We start from the raw sequence: 26,833 nt of genomic DNA on the forward strand, positions 1-26,833 counted from the left end.
TCTAGCAGCTTTCTTGTGAATTCTTTAGGATTTCTTATTTATAGGATCATATCATCTCTGAATAGGGATAGTTTGATTTCTTCCTTTCCAGTTTGCCTGATTACTCTGGTTAGAATTTCCAGTAGAATGTTGAATAACAGTGGTGATAGCAGGTATACTTGTCTCATTTCTGATCTTAGGGGGAAAGCTTTCAGTTTTTCACCATTGAGTATGATATTTACTGTAGGTTTTTTTGTAAATGCTCTTTATCATGTTGAGAGATGTCCCTTCTTTTTTTAAAAATTGTTTTTTTTTATCTTTTTGAGAGATTCCTTCTACTCCTAGTTTTCTGAGTGTTTTTATCATGAAAAGATGTTGAATGTTGTCAAATGCCATTTCTGTACAAATTGAGATGATCATGTATTTTTTTCTCATTCTATAAATGTGTGGTATTACCTTGATTAATTTTCTTATGTTGAACCAATACATTCCACTTGACTATAGTGTGTAATCCTTTTAATATACTGTTGTATTCAGTTTGCCAGTGTTTTGTTGAGGATTTTTTCATCTATATTCATAAGGATATTGGTCTGTAATTTTCTTTTACTGTGTTGTCTTTATCTTTCTTTGGTATCAGACTAATGCCAGCCTCATAGAATCAGTTAGGAAGTAATCCCTCCTGTTCCACTTTTTGGAAGAGTTGGAGAATGATTGGTGTTAAATATTTTTTAAATGCTCAGTGGAATTTAGCAGTGAAACCATCTGGTAATTGTCTTTTCTTTGTTAGGGCGGTTTTAAAATTATTGATTCAATCTCTTTTCTTGTTATAGGTCTGTAGAGATTTTCTATTCTCACAACAGATTAGGTAATTTGTATATTTCAAGGAATTGGTCTGTTTATCCAGATTTTTACTTTGTTGGGCTATAATTGTTCCTAGTGCCCTTTTAAAAACGTTTTATTTCCAGTAAGGTCATAGTAATGTCTAAACTTTCATTCCTAGTTTTAGTTTTTTTGTGTTCTCTCTTTCTTTTTGTCAATCTGGCTAAAGGTTTATCAATTTTGTTGATATTTTCAAAAACCCAAACTTTGATTTATTGATTCTCTGTATTGTTTTTAGTCTTTCTTTCATTTATCTCCACTCTACTCTTTACTGTGTCCTTCTTTCTACTAACTTTGGGTTTAGTTTGGTCTTCTTTTTCAGTTTCTTTAGGTATGAAGTAAGGTATTCGTTTATTTGCTTATTTATTTATTTATTTATTTATTTATTATTATCCCCCCACACATTGTCTGCACTCACTGTCTGATTTCTGTGTCTCTGTTGTGTACTCTCGGTGTCTGCTTGTCCTCTGAAGGGGCATCCCCCATAGGCATAACAGAGATGGGTTTAATTAATGATTTTCTGCCAGCAGTTATATTAAGCAAAGCCCTTTGCACTCTGAACGTTCTTAACATTCAGACTAATATTCATACATCAGCAGCTGGATGGTTCTGGGAAGAAAAATCAGGACCCTGTAAAAAATCTTCAACAACTGATATATTATAAAAGGCTTTTAGATAATACATGGTATCCTGTTATGGTAAAAGTGTGGGGTCAAGGGTATGCTCTTGTTATTACAAAGGATGGAGAAGAGTGTTGGATACCTTCTAGTCACATTAAACCTCATTTCTTTGGAGATGATGGTCCCCTGAGCCCCATCGTGTTGTGTCTTTTGTGTTTTTCTTTTCACTTCTGCATTCAACAGGTTCCTGCAACAGTCATCTTTTTAGGAGGCACTGGGAACTGAACCCAGGACCTCCTATGTGGGAGGGAGGCATCCAATCATTTGAGCCACCTGTACTCCATGCTTCTTGGGTCTCTCATTTTGTCTCCTTATTGTGTCAGCTCACCGCACAAGCCCATTGTGTCAGCTTGCTGTCTTTCTCATCTTCTTTAGGAAGCACTGGAAATTGAACCTGGGACCTCCCCTGTGGTAGGCGGGTGCCTAGCTGCTCGAGCCACATCTGCTTCCTGAAGTTAGATTATTGATTTGCAACCTTTGTTTTTCAATGTAGACGTTTAGAGCTATAAATTTGCCTCTGAGTATTGCCTTCCCTTCATCTCATATGTTTTGGTATGTTGTGTTTTTATTTTCATTCAATTCAAGGTATTTCCTAATTTCCTTTGTGACTTATTCTTTGACCCATCGATTGGTTAATAGTGTGATATTTAATTTCCATGTGTTTTTAAATTTTCCAGTTTTCCATCTATTATTGATTTCTAGCTTTATTCATTTGTGGTCTGAGAAGATAGTTTGTGTGATTTCAATGTTTTAAAACTTATGAAGATTTTATTTGTGGCCTCATGTGTGGTGTATCCTGGAAAATGTTCCATGGGTCTTTGAGAAGAATGTGCATTCTGCTCTTGGGTGGAGTGTACTAAATACGTCCAGTATGTCTAACTGGTTAATAATGTTGATCAAGTCCTCTATTTCCTTATTGGTTTTCTGTTTAGATGCTCTGTTAATTATTGAAAGTGGTGTATTGAAGTTTCCAACTTTTATTGCAGCATTATTTCTTCTAATTTTTTCCATTTTAGCATCATATTTTTGGGACTCTGTTGTGAGCTGCACATATGTTAATAATAGTTATACCTTGTTGGACTGAATTTTTTATCAATATATAATACCCTTCTTAGTCTTGTGTAATTTTTTTTTTTTTTTTGAGATACTGGGGGCCAGGGATTGAACCCAACACCTCATATGTGAGAAGCCAGGACTCAACCACTGAGCCACATCGACTTCCCTGAGTTGAGTTGTTTTTTTTTTGCTATTTGTTTGTTTTTGTTTTTTCAGGAGGCACCAGGAACATGTAGGAGGTGGGAGTTCAACTATTTGAGCCACATTCGCTCCCCGATCTTTTTACTTAAAGTGTATTTTAGGGAAATGGATATGGCTCAACCAATTAGGTTCCCATCTACCATATAGGAGGTCCAGAGTTCAATGCTCAGGGACTCCTGGTAAGGGCAAGCTGGCCCATGCAGTGAGCTGGCCCACATGGGGTGTCGCCCTGCGCAGGAGTGCCGCCCTGTGTGGGAATGCCACCCAGCACAGGAAAGCCATGCCATGCAGAAGTGCTGGCCAATGCGGAGAGCTGGTGCTACAAGATGATGCAACAAGAGACACAGAGGAGAGAAAATAAGAAGACATAGCAGAACAGGGAGTTGAGGTGGCACAAGAGAGTAATTGCCTCTCTCCCACTCAGGAAGGTCCCAGGATCAGTTCCTGGAGCGCCTAATGAGAATACAAGCAGACACAGAAGAACACACAGTGAATGGACACAGAGAGCAGACAACGAGGGAATGGGAGGGTGAGAAATAAAATAAAGCTTAAAAAAAATAAAGTGTATTTTGTATGAGAATAATATAATGATTCCTGCTCACTTTTGATTACTCTTTTCATGGAGTGTCTTTTTTTTTTTTTGTCTTTATTTTTTTAATATTACATTAAAAAAATATGAGGTCCCCATATACCCCCCACCCATTCAACCCACTCCCCCCCTACAGAAACAATCTCCTCCATCATCATGAGACATTCATTGCATTTGGTGAACACATCTCTAAGCACCGCTGCACCTCATGGTCAATGGTCCACATCATAGCCCACACTCCCACAGTCCACCCAGTGGACCATGGGAGGACATACAATGCCCAGTAACTGTCCCTGCAGCATCACCCAGGACAGCTTCAAGTCCCAAAAACACCTCCACATCTCATCTCTTCCTCCCATTCCCCACCCCCAGCAGCCACGATGGCCACTTTCTCCACACCAATGCCACATTTTCTTCGATTACTAATCACAATAGTTCATGAATAAAGTATCAGTAAGTCCACTCTAATCCATATTCTATTCCTCCATCCTGTGGACCTTGGAATGATTGTGTCCACTCCACATCTATATCAAGAGTGGGCTTAGCGTTGGCTGGACTGTACTGCTTGAGGACCTCCTCGATGGTGCCCTTGCGGCGCAGGCCTGCAGTGGCTACCTGGACACCATGTTTGATCACAAAATTCGCTACTTCACTGAGACCCACATAAGCACCTGGCAGGTGCCCTTCCTGGCCCCATACCCAGACTTCCTGGCCTCTGGCATCATTCTTCTTGTCTCTGCCTTTCTCTCCTGTGGAGCCCACATCTCCTCCTGGTTCAACTACACCTTCACAGTCGTCAGCTTCTGTGTCATCATCTTTATTGTCACCCTGGGCTTCTCCCTGGCCAGTCTGGAAAACTGGAGCACTGAGGAGGGCAGCTTTGCACCCTTCGGCTTCTCGGGCATCATGGCTGGCACCGCCATCTGCTTCCATTCCTTCAAGGGCTTCAACATCATCACCGCCTCTAACAAGAAAGCTCGGAACCCGCAGAAGGCCGTGCCCATGGCCATCGCCATCTCTTTCAGCCTGGTGACCACAGCCTACATCCTGGTCTCTACCGTGCTTACCCTCATGGTTCCCTGGCACAGACTCGACCCAGTCTCAGCGCTCGCCGATGCCTTCTACCAGTGGGGCTACAGCTGGGCTGGCTTCATTGTGGCTGTGGGCTCCTTCTGCGGTGAGGAAGCAGCATCTTGCAGGGTGGGAACTGGGTGGGGTGGTGGGGAGAGAGGCAGCCTCACGTCCTGGGCTTCCTGGGTTGACCCCTGCTGTGTAACTGTCCCAGGAGGGCTCTGATTATGAGAGAATCCCCCACTCCCACTCACCACCTTCCCCAAATTCTCCAACGGGCCTGTGACTGACACTGGGTGGGAGGTGACTTATCACCCACACCCAGCCAGGCTCACACACCCTTGCTGACGGGCCCCTCACTCCCACCCCTCTACTGCAGCCATCATCATGGTCCTGCACAGCATCCTCTTCTTCCTGCCTCGCTTGATCTATGCCATGGCAGCCAACAGGCTGTTCTTCCAGGTATTTGCCCATGTGCACCCCAGGATTCAGGCCCCCGTGGTGGGCACCCTAGTGTTTGGGGTCCTCACGGCCCTCCTAGTGCTGGTGCTGGACTTCTATGCACTGGTGCAGTTCATCTCCTTCGGGGCGCTGCTCACCTACACCTTCATGGCCACCAGCACCATAAGGCTGCACTTCCAGAAGACCTCTCCACCCAGGTCCCTGTGCCCAGTCAGCTCTGAGCCTGAGGCCAACTCCTCAGTGCCCCTCCAGCTGGTGGGGAATGAGCATGCCTCAGGTCCCGAGCCTGGTCAGTTGAGGCCGGCCCTGAGGCCCTGCCTGGGCTTCCTGGGTGAGTGCGGCCACAGAACCACCATGGCTTGGGTGCTCAGCCTCCTGGTGGCCTCTGCTATCACCCTGAGCGGCGTGCTTATCTTTGGGAACTCGGCCCTGCACCTCCCACACTGGGGTTTCATCCTGCTGTCCCTGCTCAGCGGGGTCACCTTTCTGCTCAGTCTCACCATCCTGGCGGCCCACCAGCAGGAGCGCCTACAGGATACCTTCCAGGTACCGCCCCAACCCACCCTCTCCACCCCCTTGCTCGTAGTTCAGCTGGCTCCATCGCCAGATTCTGCCACTGCAGAATGAAGGAGGAGGACTTGGAGGGCTGGGGATGCCACTGCATCCCATCCCCTTTCTGCATGGTGGGTGGGCACATGCCTCCCAAATCTCCCAAGGAAGAAAACAAGGCCCTCGGCCAGCCGATCTTCCCCACAGCTCAGCTGTTGTCCCCTCAGGTACCCATGGTGCCCCTGACACCAGCTTTGAGTATCCTCCTCATGCTGAAGCTAAGCTACCTGCCCTGGCTGTGTTTTTTCGTCTGGCTGCTGATTGGTGAGTTGAGGTGAGGTGGGGCATGGGAGGTCGGGATGCTGAGCAGGTGGTGGGAAGAGGGCCATGAAGGCTGGGACCTGTCTCTCAGACCCCTCCCACTGCCGCAGGACTTGCTATGTATTTCAGCTATGGCATGCGGCACAGCAAGGAGAACCTGCAGGAGCCACAGGAGCAGGCCAGCTTGCACACACCTTATGGTGTTGCCCAGTGCAGCCTGGAGGAGATGGTGCAGGCCGTGCAGCCACCTGCCCAGGAGCCTGACTGCACAGAGCAGCCTGTTGGGCCATGAGGCTGCCCGTGGCCTGCCAGTGCCCATGCCGCTTCTGTCCTGGGCAGCTTGGGCTGCTGTGGGTGGGGAGCCTCCGGACCTCAGGCCCTCACCTGATGGCACCGAGTTCTGGGTCCTTGGGGATCCGGCCATGGCCAGCGCTGGTGGTGTGGACTCTTTACCAAGCACCTCCCAGAAGACTGTGACAAGCTCTAGCCACAGGCCAAGAAGCCGAACGGGCAGGAAAGAAGCCCACAGTGCTGTGAGATCTAAAATAAAACCTACTCGGCCATCTGAGTGATCTGCTGCTGTGTCTACTGTGGCATTCATTGTGGCACTGAGTCTTCACCTATCCCTGGGAACCAACTGATTGCCACAAGGCACAACAGAGATGCCAAAAGCTCTGCAAAAGTGGAGGTCAGGGCTGGGCCAGGCCAGTGCCCTCTGCCCAGCTCAGAAGGGAGGCATGCAAGGCAGGCATGGGCCGTGTCTCCAAGGGCCAAGGGGCCCATGACAGAAGTGGGGTCAGCACCCATGCCAAGACTCCCTCCATGTCCCCCAGGAGCAGATCCAGGGAGTAAAGGCACTGGCCTAAGGCTGTGACTCCCAGAGAACCTTTGGCTTCCCAGGACTCCAAGAAGTAGGGTGTGTGCCTGTTGACCCTGAGGCAATAAGGATCTTTCTTCTCTGGCAGGCGGGACTGGGCCCCAGGAAATGGTTCCAGACCTGGAATCTGGCCAGCCAGCTGGGGGTGGGTCTGTCCCTCTGAAGACCTATGGTAGCATTCCATCCACATAGTTCTTCCATCTGGCGGGCCTGGGCCTCCCAACTATAGGCGCCCCAGGGTATGTGGGGCAGCTGCCCAGACAGGTTCCTAGGCTTGGCCTGGGGCAGCAGTGAATTCCAGATGCACTCGGTACCTTTCCTCAGGGCTCCCAGGAAGCCCAAGGGGCAGGGTGGGGCTGGGCTGGGGGTTACCAAGGACTCACATGAAAGGTCCCCAAAGTGCTCAGTGACCACCAACACAGCCCCTCTTCCCTCTCCTCCCCCCCACCCCTCCCGTACCTAGCGTGGCCCCCAGAAAAACGGCTCATGCTTCTAAGCTTAGCAGGTGCTACCCCCACCTCCATTTGCAGACGAGCCCCAAAGCTGGATGAGACCTGCCCTGGGTGGCCTTTTGCTACCCTGCCTGGGCTCAGGTTGCACGGACCCCAGGGAAGGAGAGTTCAAAGGGTGGAGTCCACAACAGCCAGTGGGCGGTGCCTATGGGAGACAGGGGTGACAAGTTGGGAGAACACCCTGCCAGCAACATCCAGAGAAGCAGGTGCCCCAGGCTCTCCCTGCCTCTAAGGCTTCACAGTAGGTCTCTGTATGGAAACAGATGACTCTGTGGCTCCCACTGGAGAGCACCTGCCAAGACTGCAGTCGGGGTGGGAGGGAAAGAGAGTCTTCCTGGGGGTGTGAGGGTGCTGGTCTTTTGTCCCTGAGGTCCCCCACCCTCCCAGACCCCTGACCCAGGAGAGAACAGCCCCAGGCCTCAGACATGGGCTGGTGGTGGGAACAGAGCCCGGACCCCTGGTGTCACCATTTGGCTGGGGGTGGAGATGGTGCTGGGCCTGTCTAAGGCTCTGGGCAGCCTATTGCAGGGTTGTGAAAAACAGCTGGGTCCACACGAGGTGAGCTGTCACACTCGGGGCCTTTGCTTGCAGGTAAGGACAGCGGATCAGGGCTCTTGCCTCCATCCTCCCAGGGAGCACAGCACCCCAGCACAGCAGCCTCAGCACCCAGCAGGCCTGCAGCTCACCTCCTTGTACTTGGTCCTCCAGGAAAAATGGCCTCCTCCATTCACATACAGCAGCGGCAAATCACAGAGGAAGGTGACCTTGGGAGAGGCAGGGCAGACCCAAGTCTAGCTCCCCAACCCAACCTGCACCCCAAGACACCACCCATAAGCACAGGGTGCTTGGGCACACAGGTGCCGCAGCAATGGGGAGCAGCTGGCAGCCACTCACCATGCCCGGCCCAGAGTGAGGGTTGTGGGAATGAGCCCAAACCTCCCTGTCTGAGAGAGAGAGAAACCCTTGCTGAGCCAGCCTCTGGTCGTGCCTGTGGCCCTACGCCTCCAGCCCTGTCTCCCCCACTGGTCCCCTCTGGCCCCTACCTGCCCAGTGACCAGGATGTCAAAGCAGCCTGAGGACAGCAGGAGCCTCAAGGAGGGGCCAAGGAAAGCTTAAAAGATATGACCTCTGAGCTGACAACTGAAGTATGTGAAGATCAGCAAGTAATAGAGCTGGGTGTGGGGGTGGGGGATGGAGGGAGGAGTATATGCAAAGGCTGAATGAAAAGCAGGAGAGAGAACTGGGAGCCACATAAGGGTGGTGAGCAAGGGTGTGCAGAGAGGGGTATGACCCCTGCCTCGTTGTTTGTGCTCATTGCTCGCTGTGCACTTGTCTTTTTTTAGGAGGCACCAGAAACCAAACCCTGGATCGTACATGTGGGAGGGAGGCACCCAATCACTTGGGACACCTCTGATCCCACTTATTGTATCTCTCAATGTGTTTCCTCATTGTGCCTCTGTTGCATAGTCTTTTGAGAGCTTGCCATGCCAGCCCATCACATCAACTTGCTGTCTTGCCCATCTTCTTTAGGAAGCACCAGGAACTGAACCTGAGACCTCCTATGTCTATCTGCTTCCCTGTTGGAAGATTTTTAAAGACTCAGTCAATCTCTTTAAATGCAATTGGTTTGTTAACTTCTTGTATTTCTTGTAGTGTCAATGTAGGTAGTTTGTGCATTTCTAGGAATTTTTCCATTTCATCTAGGTTTTCTAGTTCATTGGCGTACAGTTTCTTTATAATATCCTCTTATAATCTTTTTATTTCTGTGGGGTCAGTTGTAACTTCCCTTCTTTCATTTCTGATTTTATTTACTTACATCTTCTCTCTTTTTCTCTCCGTTACTCTACCTAGTGGTTTGTCAATTTTACTGATCTTTTCAAAAAACAGCTTTTGCTTTTGTTGATTTTCTCCATTTATTGTTCTCAGAACCAATCATTTCTGCTCTAATCTTTATTATTTCTTTCCTTCTGCTTGTGTTGGGAATGGTTTGCTCTTCTTTTCATTTCTCATTGTTTGGTTAGATCTTTGATTTCACCTTTTTCTTCATTTTTAAAAATATAGGTCTATAGTGTTATAAATTTCCCTCTCAGAGTTGCCTATGCTGTATCCCATAAGTTTTGCTAAGTTCTGTTCTTGTTTTCATTCACCTGAATATATTTTTCATGATTTCACTTGTAATTTCTCCTTTGGCCCAGTAATTATTTAGGTGTGTCTTTTGTTCAGCGCCAAACATTTGCAAATTTACCTCTTTCCTGTCATTCATTTTGAGTTTCATTCCATTCTAATCTGTGAAAATGCTTTATATCATTTCAGTCTTTTTGTATTTACTGAGAAATGCCTTGTGCTAACATGGTCTATCCTGGAGAAAGACCCATGAGCACTTGAAAGAATGTATAATCCGCTGAGTTTGGGTGCAATTTTGTGTATATGTCTGTTGGGTCTAGCTTGTTTATCATATTGTTCAATTTTTCTGTTTCCTTGTTGATCTTCTGTCTAGGTGTTCTAATGATGTGAGTGGGGTGATGAAGTCTACAATGATTATTATAGGGATGTCTGTTTCTCCCTTAAGTTTGGCCGGAGTTCACCTGATGTATTTTGGGACATCCCTGATAGATACATATATATTTATGGCTGTTGTTTCTTCATGGTGGATTGTCCCATTTATTAATATATAATGGACACCTGTATCTCTGATACATTGAGGGAGCAAGAAACATTCCTTTGGGGAATGGGTGGCCAATAAAAACATCTGCATCTTAAAAAAGAAATCCTGTATCTTATCTGGGACTTTGGTATATTTCTAGGCTTGGGACATTTCTTCAAATTTCATAGTATGGCTTATAATGTTTTGCTGATAAACATCTGGTTAGGATGGTGAATTCACTCAAATGCTCAATTTCTCTCTTTCATGGGGATTTAGTGGCAGGAGGCTGTGTGTTACTGCTGTTCTTTGCTTCTTGATTGAACCTGTTCTGGGTCTTTAGCATTGTCCGCTAGTTCCTCAAATCTGGGCACTGGAGCCAGTATTGGGTTGCAGACACGCTTCCAAGGGCCTTGGGGAGGGAGGCAGCAAAAGCCAGAGAAACCTCACTTATTTAATTTCAATTTCCTTACGTGCACTTCCTTGTTCCACCAGAATATGGCACTCTTTGACAGCCCTCTCAGTTCAGAGACTGGTTGGGGTGTGTTGGCTGCAACATGAACTGGATCAATGTGATAGAGGATCCACCTGGAGAATAGGAGCCTCATAATTCAAACTTTCTCAGAGGTAGTTCTCCAACCTTTGCTAGCAGCCTTCTCTCTTCCCAGGTAGGAAATAATTCCTCTCCCCTCTGCATCCTCAACAACCAGACTCCCAAGGCAAACAACGGTGTGGTCCCGCCCAGCCTGGAAGGACTCCTGGAATAAAGCAGATGAAATTTGTGGAAACTGTAGCATTGATCTGGAGCAAGTGGCCACAGTAGTTGCTGAGGGCAGGGAGAGGGAAGAAGAGATGAGATGTGGGAGCATTTTTGGGACTTCGAGTTGTCCTAAATGATATTGCAGGGGCAGATGCAGGACATTATATATCCTGCCATAACCCACTGAATGTACTGGAGGAGAGAGTAAACTACAATGTAAACTATAATCCATGCAGTGCAGCAGTACTCCAAGATGTACTTAGCAAATGCAATGAATGTGCCACAATGATGAAAAAGGTTGTTGATATGGAGGATTGGGGGTGGTGGTGAGGGGGTGGGGTATATGGGAACCTCATATATATTTTTAAAGAGTTTTAAAAATTTCTCTCCCCATCCCCTCCTCCCAGTTGTCTGCTCTATGTCCATTTGCTGTGTGTTCTTTGTCCGCTTGTTTCAGTGGCACCCAGAACCTATGTCTCATTTTTTGTTGTTGTTATTGTTGCGTCATCTTGCTGCATCAGCTCTCCATGTGTGTGGCACCACTCCTGAGCATGCTGCACTTTTTCCATGCTGGGCGGCTCTCCTTACAGGGTGCACTCCTTGCGCATGGGACTCCCCTACATAGGGGATACCCCTGCGAGGCATGGCACTCCTTGTGCACAAGCAGCACTGCGTGTGGGCCAGCCCATCACATGGGTCAGGAGGTCCTGAGTTTGAACGCTGGACCTCCCATGTGGTAGGTGGGTGTCCTATCTGTTGGGCCAAATCCACTTCCCTTATATTTTTTAATGTAACATATTTTGTGATCTATGTATCTTTTTAAAAAAGAGACAATTTAATAAAAAAAGAGAGAGAGAGAGAGGAAGAAAAAAAAACTAGGTCAAGGAAGCCAACATGGCTCAGTGGTTGAGCACACGCCTTCCACACATGAGGTTCCAGGTTCAATCTCCAGACCTGGTACCTTAACAACAACAACAAAATGCTGAGCCAGTCTTATACTGTATCCCTCTCCCTCTTCTTTCCTAAGGAAGTAGATCCCTGGGTCCACTTTGCTGTAGCCCCTGGCCCTGAGGCCTGAGAATTCAAAAGTGTCTATAGGGTGTCAGAGGATGCCTCCAGTTGCAGCTGCAGCTTTTTACTCAGTTTTGCCATCATGATTCTTTTCCTTTGCCCCTTTTTCTTCAGGGTTGTATCCAGCCTTCCCATGGTGTACTAAACCCTACAACATTTTTTTCCCCAGGCTTTTTCTGACTGTCCTCTAGCTATTTTTCTGGGATAGAAGAGAGGCTGGTATCTTTCTGGTCTGCCATCTTCCTGGAAGTTGGTTCCTCGCTGGTTTCTGAAGTGACCAGCTGAGTAGAATCTTCAGCTGGCACTTCTTTTTCTGTTCCTTCATTGCCTTCTGAAGAACGATGCATTTGAGAGTGAACAGGATCTTCTGATTCTTCCTTTACTGTCACAGCTTCCATTTCTAGGGAAATTCCAGAATCTTCCATGGATTCAGCTTTCACTTTGATGGGGCCACAACTTCCACACAGAGATTATACTGATCTTTCAGCATCTGATACTATCACCGGACCACCTTGGTGCTTCTTTGGCTCCAGGAGATGTTTCTTGATGATAAATGAAATCCCTGCTTTGTTCTCCAAAATCCGTTGTCTGTTTTTATGCTAGTACCATGCCGTTCTGACCACTGTAGCTTTCTTTCAAGGCCAGGCAGTGAAATTCCTCCACATCACTCTTTTTTTTTATTTTTTTGAATGCTTTTGGCTATTAGGGTGAAGTATTCCTTCCCAATGAGTTTGGCAATTGCCTTTTCTATTTCTGTAAAGTAGGCTGTTGGAGTTTTGACTGGTATTGTATTGAATCTATGAAATCAGTTTGGATAGGATTGATATCTGCATAATATTTAGCCTTCCAATCCATGAGCATGGAATGTCTTTCCATTTCTTTAGGTCTTCTTTGATTGCTTTTAGCATTGTTTTGTAGTTTTCTAAATACAGATCTCTACATCTTTGGTGAAATTGAATTCCTAGGTATTTGAGTCCTTTTGTTGCTATTGATAATGGAATTTTTTTCCTGAACTCCTCCTCTGATTATTCAATACTAATGTATAAAAACATTATTGATTTTTGTGTGGTGATATCATATCCTGCCACTTGACTGAACTCATCTGTTAGAGGAAAGCTTTTAACCTATCCCCATTGAGTACGATGTTGGCTGTGGATTTTTCAAATATGCCTTTTATCATATTGAGGAATTTTTTCTATTCCTACCTTTTAAAGTGTTTTCATCAAGAAAGGATGCTGGATTTTGTAGAATGCCTTTTCTGCATCAATTGCAATCATGTGGTTTTTCCCTCAGTTTGTTATGTTATTACATTGATTTTTTTTTTAATGTTGAACCAGCCTTGCATACCAGGAATAAATCACACTTGGTCGTGATGTGTTCAGTCTTTTGGTGTGCTGTTGGATTCGATTTGCAAGTATTTTTTTGAGAAATTTTTTCATCCATGTTCATTAGAGTGATTGGTGTATAATTTTCTGATAGGGCCTTTATCTGGCTTTGGGATCAGGGTGAACACAGCTTCATGAAATGATTTGGGTAATTTTCCCTCAGTTTCAATTTTTTGGAAATGTCTAAACACGATGGGTGTTAATTCTTCTCAAAATGCTTGGTAGAATCCACCTATGAAGTCATCTGGTCCTAAACTTACCTTTGTTGAGAAATTTTTGATGACAGATTAAATCTCTTTAAATGGGATTGGTTTGTTTAGTTCTTGTATTTCTTGTAACATCAGTGTTGTTACAAGTTGTGCATTTCTAGGAATTTGTCCATTTCACCTAGGTTGTCTAGTTTGTTGGCATCCAGGTTCTCATAATATCCTCAGGAGTTCAGCCAAATTAGGACTAAACTAAAGGCTGTTTCTGACCCACCTAAAAAAGCTTTAAAAAGAGCTTTGAAATGATCAAGCTGTTTCCAGATAACTTCATTGCATCAAAAAAAGTGTTTAAGGGAATACCAGGAAAAGCATCTAACACCCAATATGTAAAATTCATAAAGTCTGGAATCTGATCAAAACTTACCAAGTATTCAAAAGAAGAAGGAAAGTATAAAGAGAAAAATCAATCAATAAAAACAGACTCAGAAGTGACAAAGATGATAGAGTTAGGAAACAGAGACACTAAAATAACTATTTTATATATATCCATAGTTCAAGAAGGTAGAGGAAAGAATGAGCATGGTAATGAGACATGGATAATATAAAAAGACCTAAATCAAACTTCTAAGGTAAACAAATACAATGTCTGAAATGAAAAATACCCTAAGTGGGATTAATGTCACATAAGACCAGAAAAAAACATTTGAGGTCTTGGAGACATAACAATAAGAACTCTACAAAACGAAACACAAAAGGAAAAGACAAGGGGAAAAACCTAAACAGAGTGTGAGTGATCTGTGGGCAACTTCCAGTTGCCTATTGCATGTGTAATTCAGAGTCTTCAAAGGCTCAAAAGAGAGGAGGGCAGAAAAAATGACTTAAGAATTAAGAGATGAAAAATTCTCAAATTTCATGAACATTATAAACTCACCAATCCAAGATGTTCAATAAGCCTCAAGCAAAGAAAACAACACCAAGACATATGACAATGAAATTGTGTAGAACCACTAAGAATAAGCAGGGAAATGAAAAGACCTATTACTTAGCAAAGAATAAGATGAGGATGAAGAATTTTCATCAAAAACAGTGAAACCCCGAAAGAGACTGAACCAACAAATTTAACATCTCAAAAACTAGAATTCTACACCCAATGAAAAGATCTGTCAAAAAGAAAAGTGACTCTTACCAATAAAAAGGAATTTTACTGATATATACAACATGGAAGAATCTCAAAATAATTATGATGAGTGCAAGAATACAAACAAATAAACAAAAAGAGTATATAAGCAGAGTGGGTGTAGCTTGGTGGTTGAGAACCCACCTTCACACATACGAGGTCCCAGATTCAATCCCAAGTACCTCCTAAAAAAAAAAATACACTATGATTCCATTTATATAAAGTTCTGGAAAAGCTGATTAGTGATTGCCTGGGGGATAGGTACAAGGCGGAAAGGTGGGACAACACAGGTACAAGGAAATTTCTGGGACTGATATGTTCATTATCTTGATTGTGGGGATGATTTCAAGGATTATGAATATGCTAAAATACGTTAAAGCATACTATATACTTTAAATGAGTACTTTATTTTTATGTTAATTATATCTCAGTAAAGCCCCATTTTTTTAAAAAAAAAAAAGAAGGAAAAAGACTTTTTCAAACATTTAAAAGCTGGGAGAATTAATCATTAGCAGATCACCCCTACAAGAAATGCCTAAGGAATTACTTTATGCAGAAGAAAAATAATAGATGGAAATGTGAAACTAAACAAACAAACAAACAAAAAAACACAAAAATGCTAGAGATGTGGGTAAATATTAAAAACTTTTAATCAAAATCTCTTTTAAAATATAATTGAATGATTAAAGCAAAAATAATTCCATACTGTGGATTATGTAACACATACAGGAGTAAAATACAACAAATAATAGCACAAAGGCCCAGAAGGGGGAAATGCAAATTTTTTGTGTGTGAATATCACTTGAAGGTGGACTGGGGTAAATTGGAATAGCACATTATAATCCCTAAAACAATCACTAAAAAAATAAAATGAAGAGGTATATAAAAGGATAAAGGATACAATGGAGCCATAAAAATGATCAATTAATACAAAGAAAGGTGAAAGAGAAGGACAAGGGAATAAACAACAGATGTGATAAGCAGAAAACAAATAGCAAGCTGGCAGATTTAAACCTAAATATATCTATTAAATCTCATTACAAAGAGATGTAAATACCAAATAAAAGGCAGATTGTCAGATATATTTTCTTAAAAAAGCAAGAACACACTATATGCAAAATGCAAGAAACACACAGATGAATTAAAAAGTAAAGTGGGTGGTACTGCAGGGACAGATGCTGCCATGGCCCACTGGGTGGACTGGGGGAGAGTGTAAACTACAATGTAAACCATTATCCATGTGGTGCAGCAGTGCTCCAAAATGTATTCACCAAATGCAATCAATGTCCCACAATGATGAAAGAGGTTGTTGATGTGGGAGGAGTGGGATAAGGGGGTGGGGGGTATGTGGGGATCTCTTATATTTTTTTAATGTAACATTTAAAAAAAATAGAGACTTTTTTTAAAAAGTAAAGTGGGGGGAAGTTGGCAAAAATGGGTGCTACGGGGAGATGGGTACCAATCTGACAGGATCATAACGACAGGAAAATGGTTAGTGAGGTACAGAGAGATGGAAGGATTTTGGAGTTGATTAACGATGCTTAGGTAGAAGACAAGCTGCCCTGGGAAGATATTACAATACCACTGAATAAGCTTCCTGAACCTGAGTAAGACAGTGTTCAGATACTGATAAAGAATAAGAAATGAAGTGGACAGACTTAGCTTTACAATACCTCCATGAGAATGGTTGCCCAATTGGAAACTGACAGCTGGCTCCTCTTCATGAACAGTTTGTTTTATTTTGTTAATACATCAATATATACTGTTTTCTTTCACTTATGTAACTCAAACCTTTTAATGTAAATCAACACTCACTAACTTGGTGGCAGCAAAGTACAATGTGAAAATATTTGCCAGATAAGAAACAGATTTCTCAGGAATAGAGAATATCTGACTCATTAAAGTGAAAACTCATTCACTACTTGTGTGTGAATGTGATTGGTTACACATTTGCCTTTGTCCCTAATTTTCTTTACACTCAGAGTTTAACACTTCCCAACTACTTTTCTGTGTGATGTAATACATGTGATTAAAGATATGAGAGAGGAAGTCAGATATGTAAATTATTAACTTCTTATATATTCCCTTTGAAGAACAATTTTGAGTGGATGCATTAGTAACCTGTGAATGTTATGCATGTATAGTTACCCCATTCACTGAGTACTGAGATGACTGAGATTCCCAGTGGAATTCTAAGGTTTGTATATGTTTACAGAATAATAATCTTGACAGTTACCTCTGTTCTCACTATAACTTCCTTTGGTGCTACTAGAAAAGATCTTTAGTAAGATGGACACTAGTTTTGTCCAGTAACAGCATTTCATATATCTCAGAACCCTTTTAAATAAAACCACAACACCATAGAAACTGTATATAGTTATACATTTGTGTAAGTACCTGTATTTTTTATGGGCTGCAGCAAAGACAGTGCTGAAAGGGAAATTTATTTCCCTAAACACCTACATTAAAAAGGAAGAAAGAGCAAAAGTCAAAGTCCTAACTACACAACTGGAGGAACTAAAAAAAGAATCATAACCTAATCCCAAAGTAAGCAGGAGGAAAGAAATAACAAATATTTGAGCAGAAATAAATGAAATTAAGAACAAAAAAAAAGAGAGTCAACAAAACCAAAAGTTGGTTCTTTAAGAAGATGAACAAAATTGACAAACTCTTAGCTAGACTAAAAAAGAAAAATAAAAGAGAAGATGTAATAAAATCATAAATGAGAGGGGGGACATTACAAAATAAGAAGACACTAAGAACTGTACATGAACAAACTAGACAACTTAAATGAAATGGTCACAAATTCCCAGAAACACATGAGCAACCTATACTGACTCTTCAAGACTTCAATAAACCAATCACAAGCAAAGAGATTGACTCAGTCATCAAAAAGGAATTTCCAGGAAGATGGGGGATTAGAGAGGCAGAAAGCTCACTTCTCTCCCAGAAAAATAGTTAGAGGGCAGGCAGAAACTGTCCAGAAAAATGTAGCGGGGAGTGGATATAGCTCAAATGGTTTAGTGCCTGTTTCGATATACAAGATCCCAGGTTAGATCCCTGGTACCTCCTAAAATTAAAAAAAAAAAAAAAAAAAAAACAAATGAAAAAGCCAACACTCAGGGGGGAGTGGATGTAGCTCGGTGGTGGAGTGCCTGCTTCCCATGTACAAGATCATGGGTTCAATCAAAGATACCTCTAAAAAAAAAATTCTATGGCTTAGGACACCAAGAGAAGACTAGACACCACATAGAAGAGAGAAGGGTGAAGGAAAGAGGTCTCAACTGACTGGAAAGATCCTGTGAGTAAAGCTGTAGGAGCAGCTGCTGGTGCACATTCCCCCACTCTTGGAGCAGACAGCAGGAGATCCTCTGGCTCTGCAGCCACAGAGAAGGGGTTGCAGGGGTCCTCTTCCCCAAGAAAGGGGAGAGGGAGGTACATAGTCAACAATAAGCTCATATATTGGCCATCAAGCTTAGTCTGCTGCATCGCAGGGTTCACAGAATTCAAGGTCAGGTGCGGCCACAAAGTTGCTTGCCCTGAGCTGGCAGGGAGCTAAAGAGAACCTGCCTTCTCAAGCACTGTCTCTACTGAATTGGACAAGTAGCTAATGATACAGAGGGAGGGTGTGGTCAGTCAGGGGAGAAGAGTAGCTTCTAAGAAAGTTTGATTTGGGAAGGACATTACTTCTCCACCACCCACCCAGGCAAGGATACAAGCAAAGAAGGGAGAGAAATAATTAATTAAAAGAGGCAATGTGGCATCTTTACTGCACTCCTTGGAAACTGACCTGCACCCCATTACCAGCTCGATATTCCTGGTTTGAGGAGTTAAACATGGGCAATCCTAAAGATCTAGAACAAGTTCAAACAAGAATCCAAGAACAGTAGTAGTACAGCTACTTACCAGTAAATCCCTATGCAAAAGAGAAAAACTAACCATTAGAGTAAACTCACCATCATAATTAGATGCCTAGAATCAGCAAAAAATGACAAGTCATACTAAAAAAAGGAAGATGTGGCTCAGGCAAAGAAAAAAATCAAAGCTTTAGATGACACAGGACTTGAAACTAAGGGATGATGTTCATGCAAATCTCCTAAATCAAATCAAAGAGTTGAAGAAAACATGAATAAAGAAATATAAGACATTAAGAGGTCATTGGGGCGGTGGCCTTGGCCACATGGGAGGTTGCAGTTCAAACCCTGGGCCTCCTTGACCCGTGTGGAGCTGGCCCATGCGCAGCGCTGATGCGTGCAAGGAGTGCCCTGCCACGCAGGGGAGTCCCCTGCTTAGGGGAGCCCCACACACAAGGAGTGCGCCCCGTAAGGAGAGCCACCCAGCACGAAAGGAAGTGCAGCCTGCCCAAGAATGGCACCACCCACATGGAGAACTGATGCAGCAAGATGATGCAACAGAAAGAAACACAGATTCCCATGCTGCTGACAACAACAGAAGTGGACAAAGAAGAACACACAGAAAATAGACAGAAAGAACAAATGACCAGGGTGGGGGGAAGGGGAGAGAAATAAATAAATAAGTCTTAAAAAAATACAATGAAGCATAAAAAAGAAGATATAAAATAATAGAAGAAACAATCAATGACACAGAGGACAGGACAGTTGAAACTGAACAGAGAGAAGGAAGCAGATGTCAATCAGGTGACTGAGCTCCTGCCTACCATATGGGAGGTCTGGGTTCAGTTCCGGTGCCTCCTGGAGAACACGAGCAAGATGGTGAACTGGAATGACAGGCGTGGTGCTGTGAGCTGAAGCAACAAGATGAGGGTGAGATGACAGAACCAAGAGACAGCAAGGAAACAATGAGACATGCAAGAAAGCAGGGAGTGGAGGTGGCTCAGGTGATTAGGCTGAGGTGCCTTGTGGGAAAGGGTTAAGTTTAATTTTCATAAAGCAGAAGCCAGAGCCAGTTCTGCCATTTGAGGAGGGAGGGAAAAGGATTCTAGCAGCTTTGGAGTGCCAGGAATTTGAAAAGTGGCACCAAAATGAGAGGGGGCCAATGGTGAGTGGTGGGGGTGGGGTCAAAGCAAGAAGGGCCAATGGTGAGAAGTGTGCTGGGGCCACTAGTGAAAACAGTTCCAAATTTGAAAAGCATACCAGGAATGAAATCAATGCCAAGCCTGCCCAGTCTGCCAGAGTGTAGGGAACATGGGAGCAGTGACTGAGAGCAGGAACCACAGAACTTAGACACCTTGGATAGGCTGTAACCCCTGAGGTACCCAATCAATGGGGAAGAAGGGAGGGACCTGCGAGTTAGGTTTAGGTTATAAACATCATAGTTTCTTGTTGTTTGGTGTGCCAGTCATTTTATCCAGGTCGTGTGCCTGCTCTTGCAAGATTATTAATAAAATTCTTTTCTCCTCCACAATCCGGTGAGCTTTTGTTTTCTTACAGGTACAGCTTTCTTTCTAACACTCTGGGTTCAGTTCCCGGTGCCTCCTAGAAAGAGAAGACCAGCCCACAACAAATGGACACAGCAAATGCAAATGATGAGGGAGTAGGAAGAAATAAATAAGTAATAGATATCTTAAAAAAAAAGAGAGAGAGAATGGAGACATAAAAGAATGGAAAAAAATTGAGCAGGGGCTCAGAGAATTGAATGACAGCATGAAGCACACCAACATACATGTCGTTGGAGTTCCAGAAGGAAAAAAGAAGGCCAAGGGGGCTGAAAGAGTATTTGAGAAAAGATCTAAAATTTCCCAGCTCTCATGAAAGACATGAATATACTTTCCAAGAAGCACTGCATACACCAATAAAAGTGAATCCAAACAGACCAACTCCAAGACACATTCTATTCAGAACGTCAAATGCCAAAATAAGAGAAAATCCTCAAAGCAGTGAAGAAGAAGTGAAACATCACATACAAGGGATACCAAGTAAGACTTAGTGTGGATTTCACTTCAGAAAAAAAAATGGAGGTGAGATGGAAGTAGTATGATATAATAGAGATACTGAAAAAGAAAAACTGCAATCCAAGAATTCTTTATCACACAAGACTGTCCTTCAAACATGAAGGTGAGTTTGAAATGTTCACAAATAAACAGAAACTACGGGAGCTCATAAACAAGAATCAGGTTCTGCAGGAAACACTAAAGGGAATTCTGCAGCCAGAAAAGAAAACACAGGAGAGAGAGAGGCTTGGAGGAGAGTTTAGAAGTGAAGACTATAAGAAAGGGTAATCAAAAGAGTAAAAAGACAAAAAAAGATATGACATATGAAAGCCAAAGAATAAAATGGAGCAAGTTATCCCTTTATAGCAATAACAACGAATGTTAATGTATTAAACTCCCTAAACAAAAGATATAGGCTGACAGAACTTATAAAAACAACATGAGTCATCCGTACATTATCTGCAGGAGACACACCTTAGAACCAAGAATGTAAACAAGCTGAAAGTGAAAGGTTGGAAAAAGATGTTTCATGCAAATAGTAACCAAAAGAGAGCAGGGGTAGCTATATTGGTGTACAAAACAGACTTTAAATACCAAAGAAAAGTGATGAGATGCAGAAGGCCATTGTATAATAATAAAATGGATAATCCACCAGGAAGGAATAACAGTTGTAGACGTCTATGCCTGTAACCAGGGTGCCTCAAAATACATGAGGCAAACTCTGGCAAAACTGAAAGGAGATATAGATGTCTCTACAATAATAGCTGAAGACTTCAGCATGTGACTCACATCAATAGTTAGAACAACTAGATGGAAGATCAAGAATGAAACAGACCATGAACAATATGATAAGTGAGTTTGACCTGACAGACCTATACAGAACATGGTACCCCAAATCAGCAGGTGATACATTCTTCTCAAGTGTTCATGGCTCTTTCCCCAGGATAGACTAGAGTTGGATCACAAAGCAGGTCTCGATAAATATAAAAAGACTGAAAATTATACACTGCATCTTCTCTAATCATCATGGAATGAGGCTGGAAATCAATAATAGGCAAAAAAAGGGAAAACTCAGAAATATATGGAGACTAAACAACACACTGCTAAATAAGCAGTGGATCAAAAAATAAATTGTAAAAGAAATAAGTATAATGAAAAAAAAACTTATCAAGTTATCAAAACTTAAGGGAGGGGAGTGAATGTGGCTCAAGTGATTGGGCTCCCGCCTACCACATGGGAGATCCCTGGTTCGGTTCTCAGTGCCTCCTAAAGAAGAGAGCTAGCACAACAGGCTGGTGTGGCAAGCTGATGCAAAAGAGATACAAGAAGAAAAATAAACATAATGAGAGACATAACAAAAGCAGGGAACAGAGGTTCACAGTGACTCCTAAAAAAAAGAAAAGATGAGCAAAACAGCAAACTGACACAAAAGGCACACATGGCGAGCTGATGCAACAAGAGACACAAGAAAAAAATATGAGAGACACATCAAAGAAGAGAACAGAGGTAACACAAGCAATTAGGCACCTCCCTCCCACATGGGAGGTCCCAGGTTTGGTTTCCAGTGCCTCCTAAAGAAACAAGGAATATGAACAGACACAGTAAGTGCAATCAACGAGGAGTGGGGAAAAATAATTAAATAAAAATAAACCTTAAAGGGAAGCACTGTGGTTCAAGCAGTTGGGCTCCCATCTTCCATATGGGAGGCCCTGGGTTCACATCCCAGGCCTCCTTGTGAAAGCAGGCTCACCTGCAAGCACAGATTGCCACCTAGCCTGCAAGAGCCATGGAGAGCCGACTTAGCAAGGTGACGCAACAAAAAGGGAGACAAAGGAAGAAAAAAAAAACACAGAAGAGTGCACAGTGAATGGACATGGAGAGCAGACAACAAGCAAGCTGCAAGGGGGGGGAGGGAAATAAATAAAAAATACACAAAAGAAGACACAGCAAATGGACACAGAGAGCAGACAGCAAGCAAAAAGCTGCAAGGTAGGAGGGAAACTTAAAAAAAAAAAACTTATATGATACAGGGGAGCAGATGTGGTTCAAGCATTGAGCCCCTCCTTCCCATATAGGAGGTCCCAGGTTCAGTTGCCAGTGCCTCCTAAAAACAAAAATAAACAATAAGCAAACAAATGAAAAAAATCCGTGAGCTGATGTGGCTCAGTGATTGTGTGTGAGCTTCCCACATATGAGGTCCCAGGTTCAATCCCCAGCCCTGGTACCTCAAAAACAAAACTGATGGAATACAATGAAAGCAGTGTTGAGAGAGAAATTTATAACCCAAAATGTCTATCTTTAAAAAGAAGGAGGAACCTAACTGATCAACTGGAGGAACTAGAGAAATGAGAGCAAACCAATCCCAAATCAAGCAGAAAGAATGAAAGAAATACGAGAACAGAAATAAATGAAATTGAGAAAATAAAACAACAGAGAAAATCAGCACAACCACAACCTGGTTCTTTGAGAAGATCAATAAATTTGAAAAACTTAGCTAGACTAACAAAGAAATTAGGACAGAAGATGCAAATAAATAAAATCAGGAATGAAAACGGGGCATTACTACTGTCCCCACAGAAATAAAAAGGACTGTAAGAGGATATTATGAGAAACTGTATGCCAACAAATTAGACAACCTAGATGAAATGCACAAATTACGAGAAATGCACAATCTACATCGACATTATAAGAGATACAGGAACTCAAAAAACCAATCACAAGTAGAGACTGAATCATTCATCAAAAATCTCCCAAAGCAGATGTGGCTCAAGTGATAAGGCCTCCGCCATATGGGAGGACCTGGGATCAATAGCAGGGGCCTCCTGGTGAAAAAGAAGAAGAGAAAGTGTGCCTGCATGGTTTGGCAAGCTGAGTGCCCACACAGTGAGCCAAGTGCCCACACGGTGAGCTGAGTGCCTATGAGGGTACCTGCATGGCAAGCCAAGTGCCCATGTGGCAAGCCGAGTGCCACATGGTGAGCTGAGTGCCCACATGGTGAGCCAAGTTCCTGTGTGAGTGACTGCATGGTGAGCCAAGTGCCCACATGAGTGCCCGCATGGTGAGCCAGTGCATGTGTGGCAAGCCAGTGCCCACATGGTGAGCCAAGTGCCCATGTGGTGAGCCATTGCCCATGTGTTGAGCCGACTGCCCACACAGCAAGCCGAGTGCCCACGTGGTGAGCCAAGTGCCCATGTGGTGAGCCATTGCCCATGTGGTGAGCTGACTGCCCACACAGCAAGTTGAGTGCCCATGCAGCAAGCTAGTGCCCATGCAACTAAGTCATGAGGCAAGATGATGATGCAACAAAAGAGAGACGAATGGGAGAATCAAGGTGAAGCACAGCAGAAACCAGGAACTGAGGTGGTGCAACTGACAGGGAACCTATCTCCACATCAGATGTCCCCAGGATCAAATCCCAGTAAATCCTAGAGGAGAAAGATGAGAAGAGAAGACAAAAAGAGAAACAGATACAGAAGATGACATGGCAAATGGACACAGACAGCAAAAACAGCAGGGTAGGGGAAAAGGGGGATGGAGGAGGGGGAGAGGAAGAAAAAAAATCTCTAAAAAAAGAAAAGTCCAGGTTTCACAGGTGAATTCTAGAAAACATTTCATGAATTAACACCAACCGTGTTTAAATTCTTCCAAAAAATTGAAAAGGAGGGAAAACTGCCCAACACATTTTATGAAGTCAACATCAACCTAATACCAAAGCCAGATAAAGAAAACTACAAACCAATATCTCTAATGAATGCATGTTCAAAAATTATCAACAAAATTCTTGCAAATCAAATCCAACAGAATATTAAAAGAAGTATACACCATGACCAAATAGTTTTTATAACTGGTATGAAAGAGTGGGTTCAACATAAGAAAATCGATTAACATAATATGCCACGTTAACAAATCAAAGGGAAAAAAAAAACATGATAATCTCAATTGATGCAGAAAAGGCACTGGACAAAATCCAGCATCCTTCCTTGATTAAAAAAGAAAACACTTCAAAAGATAAGAATAAAAGGAAAGTTCCTCAATATGATAAAAATGTATATATGAAAATCCTACATCCAACATCATACTCAATGGGGACAGATTGAAAGTTTTCCCTCTAAGATCAGGAAGAAGACAAGGATGCCACTGTCACCACTGTTATTCAACACTGTCTAGAAGGTCTAGCTAGAGCAATTAGGCAACAAAAATAAAGAAATAAATGGCATCAAAAATTGGAAAAGAGGAAGTGAAACTCTCACTATTCACAGATGACATGATTCTGTATGTAGAAAATCCAGAAATACCTACAACAAAGCTATTAGAGCAAATCAATGAGTTCAGCAAAGAGGCAGGATAATATACAAAAATCAGTAGTGTTTCTATACACTAGTAATGAGCAAACTGAGAAAGAAATCAATAAAAAATTCCATTTATAATAGCAGTAAAAAGACTCAAATATCAAGGAATTAATTTGACCAGGAATGTAGAGGATCCGTATTCAGAAAACTACAGGACATTGATAAAAGAAATCAAAGAGGACCTGAACAAACAGAAGGACCGTCTGTGCTCATGGACTGGAAGACTAAACGTCATGAAGATGTCAATTCTATCCAAATTGATTTATACATTTGATGCAATCGCAATCAAAATTCCAACGGGCTACTTTATAGAAATAGAAAAGCAAATTACAAAATTCATTTGGAAGGGAAAGTGGTCCCAAATAGCCAAAAACATCCTAAAAAAGAAGAGTCAAATGTAGGACTCTTGCTTCCTGTCCCTGAAGTGTATTATAAAGTTACAGTGCTCAAAACACCATAGTATTGGCATAAAGACACACACATTGATCACTGGAATCAAACTGAGAGTTCAGAACCAGACCCAAACATCTATTATCAACTAATTTTTTTAGGAGGTACTGGGGATCAAACCTGGAACTTCATACATGGAATGCAGGAACTCAGCCGCTGAGCTACACCCATGCCCCATATTGCTGACTAATTTTTTATAAGCCTGCCAAGTCCACTTTATGGGCAGAACAGTCTCTTCGACAAATAGTGCTGGGAGAACTGGAGAGCCATAACCAAAAGAATTAAAGAGGACCTCTACCTTACTCTCAATACAAAAATCAATTGAAAATTGATCAAAGAGCTAAACATAAAAGGGATTATAAAACACCTAAAAGAACGTAGGGTGTGGTAGTTTGAATTTGGTGATTCACAAAAAGAAAAACATTATGTTCTTGAACTAATCAAATCATGTGGGTGTGAATCTCTGATTGGACTATGTCAGTGAGGTATAACTCAGTTTGCTGGGTGTGATATAAACGAAGACACCGAGAGAAAGAGGACACAGGGAAAAGGAGTTCTGACATTTTTCATCCTGCCATATGAGTAGGACTCAAGGATGACTAGAAGCCAAATATTAAGCACAAATTCCCCAAGAGGTTGGGGCATCAAAGCAGCTCAAGACTGAGGAGATGAGCCCTGCCATATGCCTTATAGCCCACAGCTGAATTCAAGAAGAAAGCAGAGTTGCCAAGACTAAGAGAGAAGGCCCAGAAAGAGACAAGCCACATGCCTGATCACCACGTGGCAGAACACCAGGATCAACAGTAGCTGATTTTGTGAAAAAGCATCTCTGATGGTGCCTTGTTTTGTGCAATGCATAACCTTGGAACTAAAAGCCTTTGCCACAAAAAAATCCCCTTTATAAAAGCCAACACAAGGGGAAACAAATGTGGCTCAAGCAGTTGGGCTCCCATCTACCATATGGAGGGTCCAAGGTTCAATGCCCAGGGCCTCCTGGTGAAGGCAAGCTGGCCCAGGCAGAGTGCCAGCTCATGTGGGAGTGCTGCCCTGTGCAAGAGTGCCACCCAACATGGAGAGCTGATGCAGCAAGATGATGCAACAAGAGACAGAGGAGAGACAATAAGAAGACGTAGCAGAACAGGTTGCTGAGGTAGTACAAGAGAAGGGTCACCTCTCCCACTCCAGAAGGTCCCAGGATTGGTTCCCGGAGCCACCTAATGAGACTACAAGCAGACTCAAAAAGAACACACAGCAAATGAACACAGAGAACAGACAATGATGGGGTAGGGGGGAGAAATTAAAAAAAAAAAAGAATCATCTAATGCATTTTTTAAAAGCCAACACATTTCTGGTACTTTGCATCTGGAGCCCTGGCAAACTAAGACATAGGGGAACATCTTCAAGATCTTGTGGTACATGAGGTCACTTAAACCTTACATCCAAAACATGAACAATAAAGGAAAAAATAGATAAATAGGACCTCCTCAAAGGACTTTGTGAAGAGGGTAAAAAGGCAGCCTACTCAATGGGAGAAAATGTTTGGAAATCACACATCTGACAAGGGTCTAATATCCATGATATATAAAGAGATCCTACAACTCAACAATAAAAAGACAAATGACCCGATTAAAAAATGGGCAAAAGATCTGAATAGACATTTTTTCTAAGAAGAAATACAAATGGTAAAGAAAACAAATGAAAAAATGC

The 26,833-nt window shown here is 42.9% G+C and overlaps 1 protein-coding gene across 5 annotated transcripts in view; it reads left to right on the plus strand.

Annotated features, from left to right (window-relative positions):
* Positions 1 to 13,676, plus strand: part of LOC101416250 (cationic amino acid transporter 4-like) — a 31,263-nt gene extending 17,587 nt beyond the window's left edge. For 2 of the 5 annotated variants that reach the window (XM_058281781.2, XM_058281782.2), the window contains 4 exons: positions 4,410 to 4,561; positions 4,835 to 5,463; positions 5,694 to 5,790; positions 5,917 to 13,676. In XM_058281781.2, the coding sequence (XP_058137764.1) occupies positions 4,410 to 4,561; positions 4,835 to 5,463; positions 5,694 to 5,790; positions 5,917 to 6,359 (1,321 nt within the window). In that variant the 3' untranslated portion in view covers positions 6,360 to 13,676. Of the gene's footprint in view, positions 1 to 2,810; positions 4,562 to 4,834; positions 5,464 to 5,693; positions 5,801 to 5,897 lie in introns of all 5 variants that reach the window. The other 3 variants (XM_058281778.2, XM_058281780.2, XM_058281779.2) reach the window with 3 other exon arrangements.
* The last annotated feature ends 13,157 nt before the right edge of the window (positions 13,677 to 26,833 follow it).

The sequence above is a fragment of the Dasypus novemcinctus genome, chromosome 19 (genome assembly GCF_030445035.2).
Source record: "Dasypus novemcinctus isolate mDasNov1 chromosome 19, mDasNov1.1.hap2, whole genome shotgun sequence".
Lineage (NCBI taxonomy): Eukaryota > Metazoa > Chordata > Mammalia > Cingulata > Dasypodidae > Dasypus > Dasypus novemcinctus.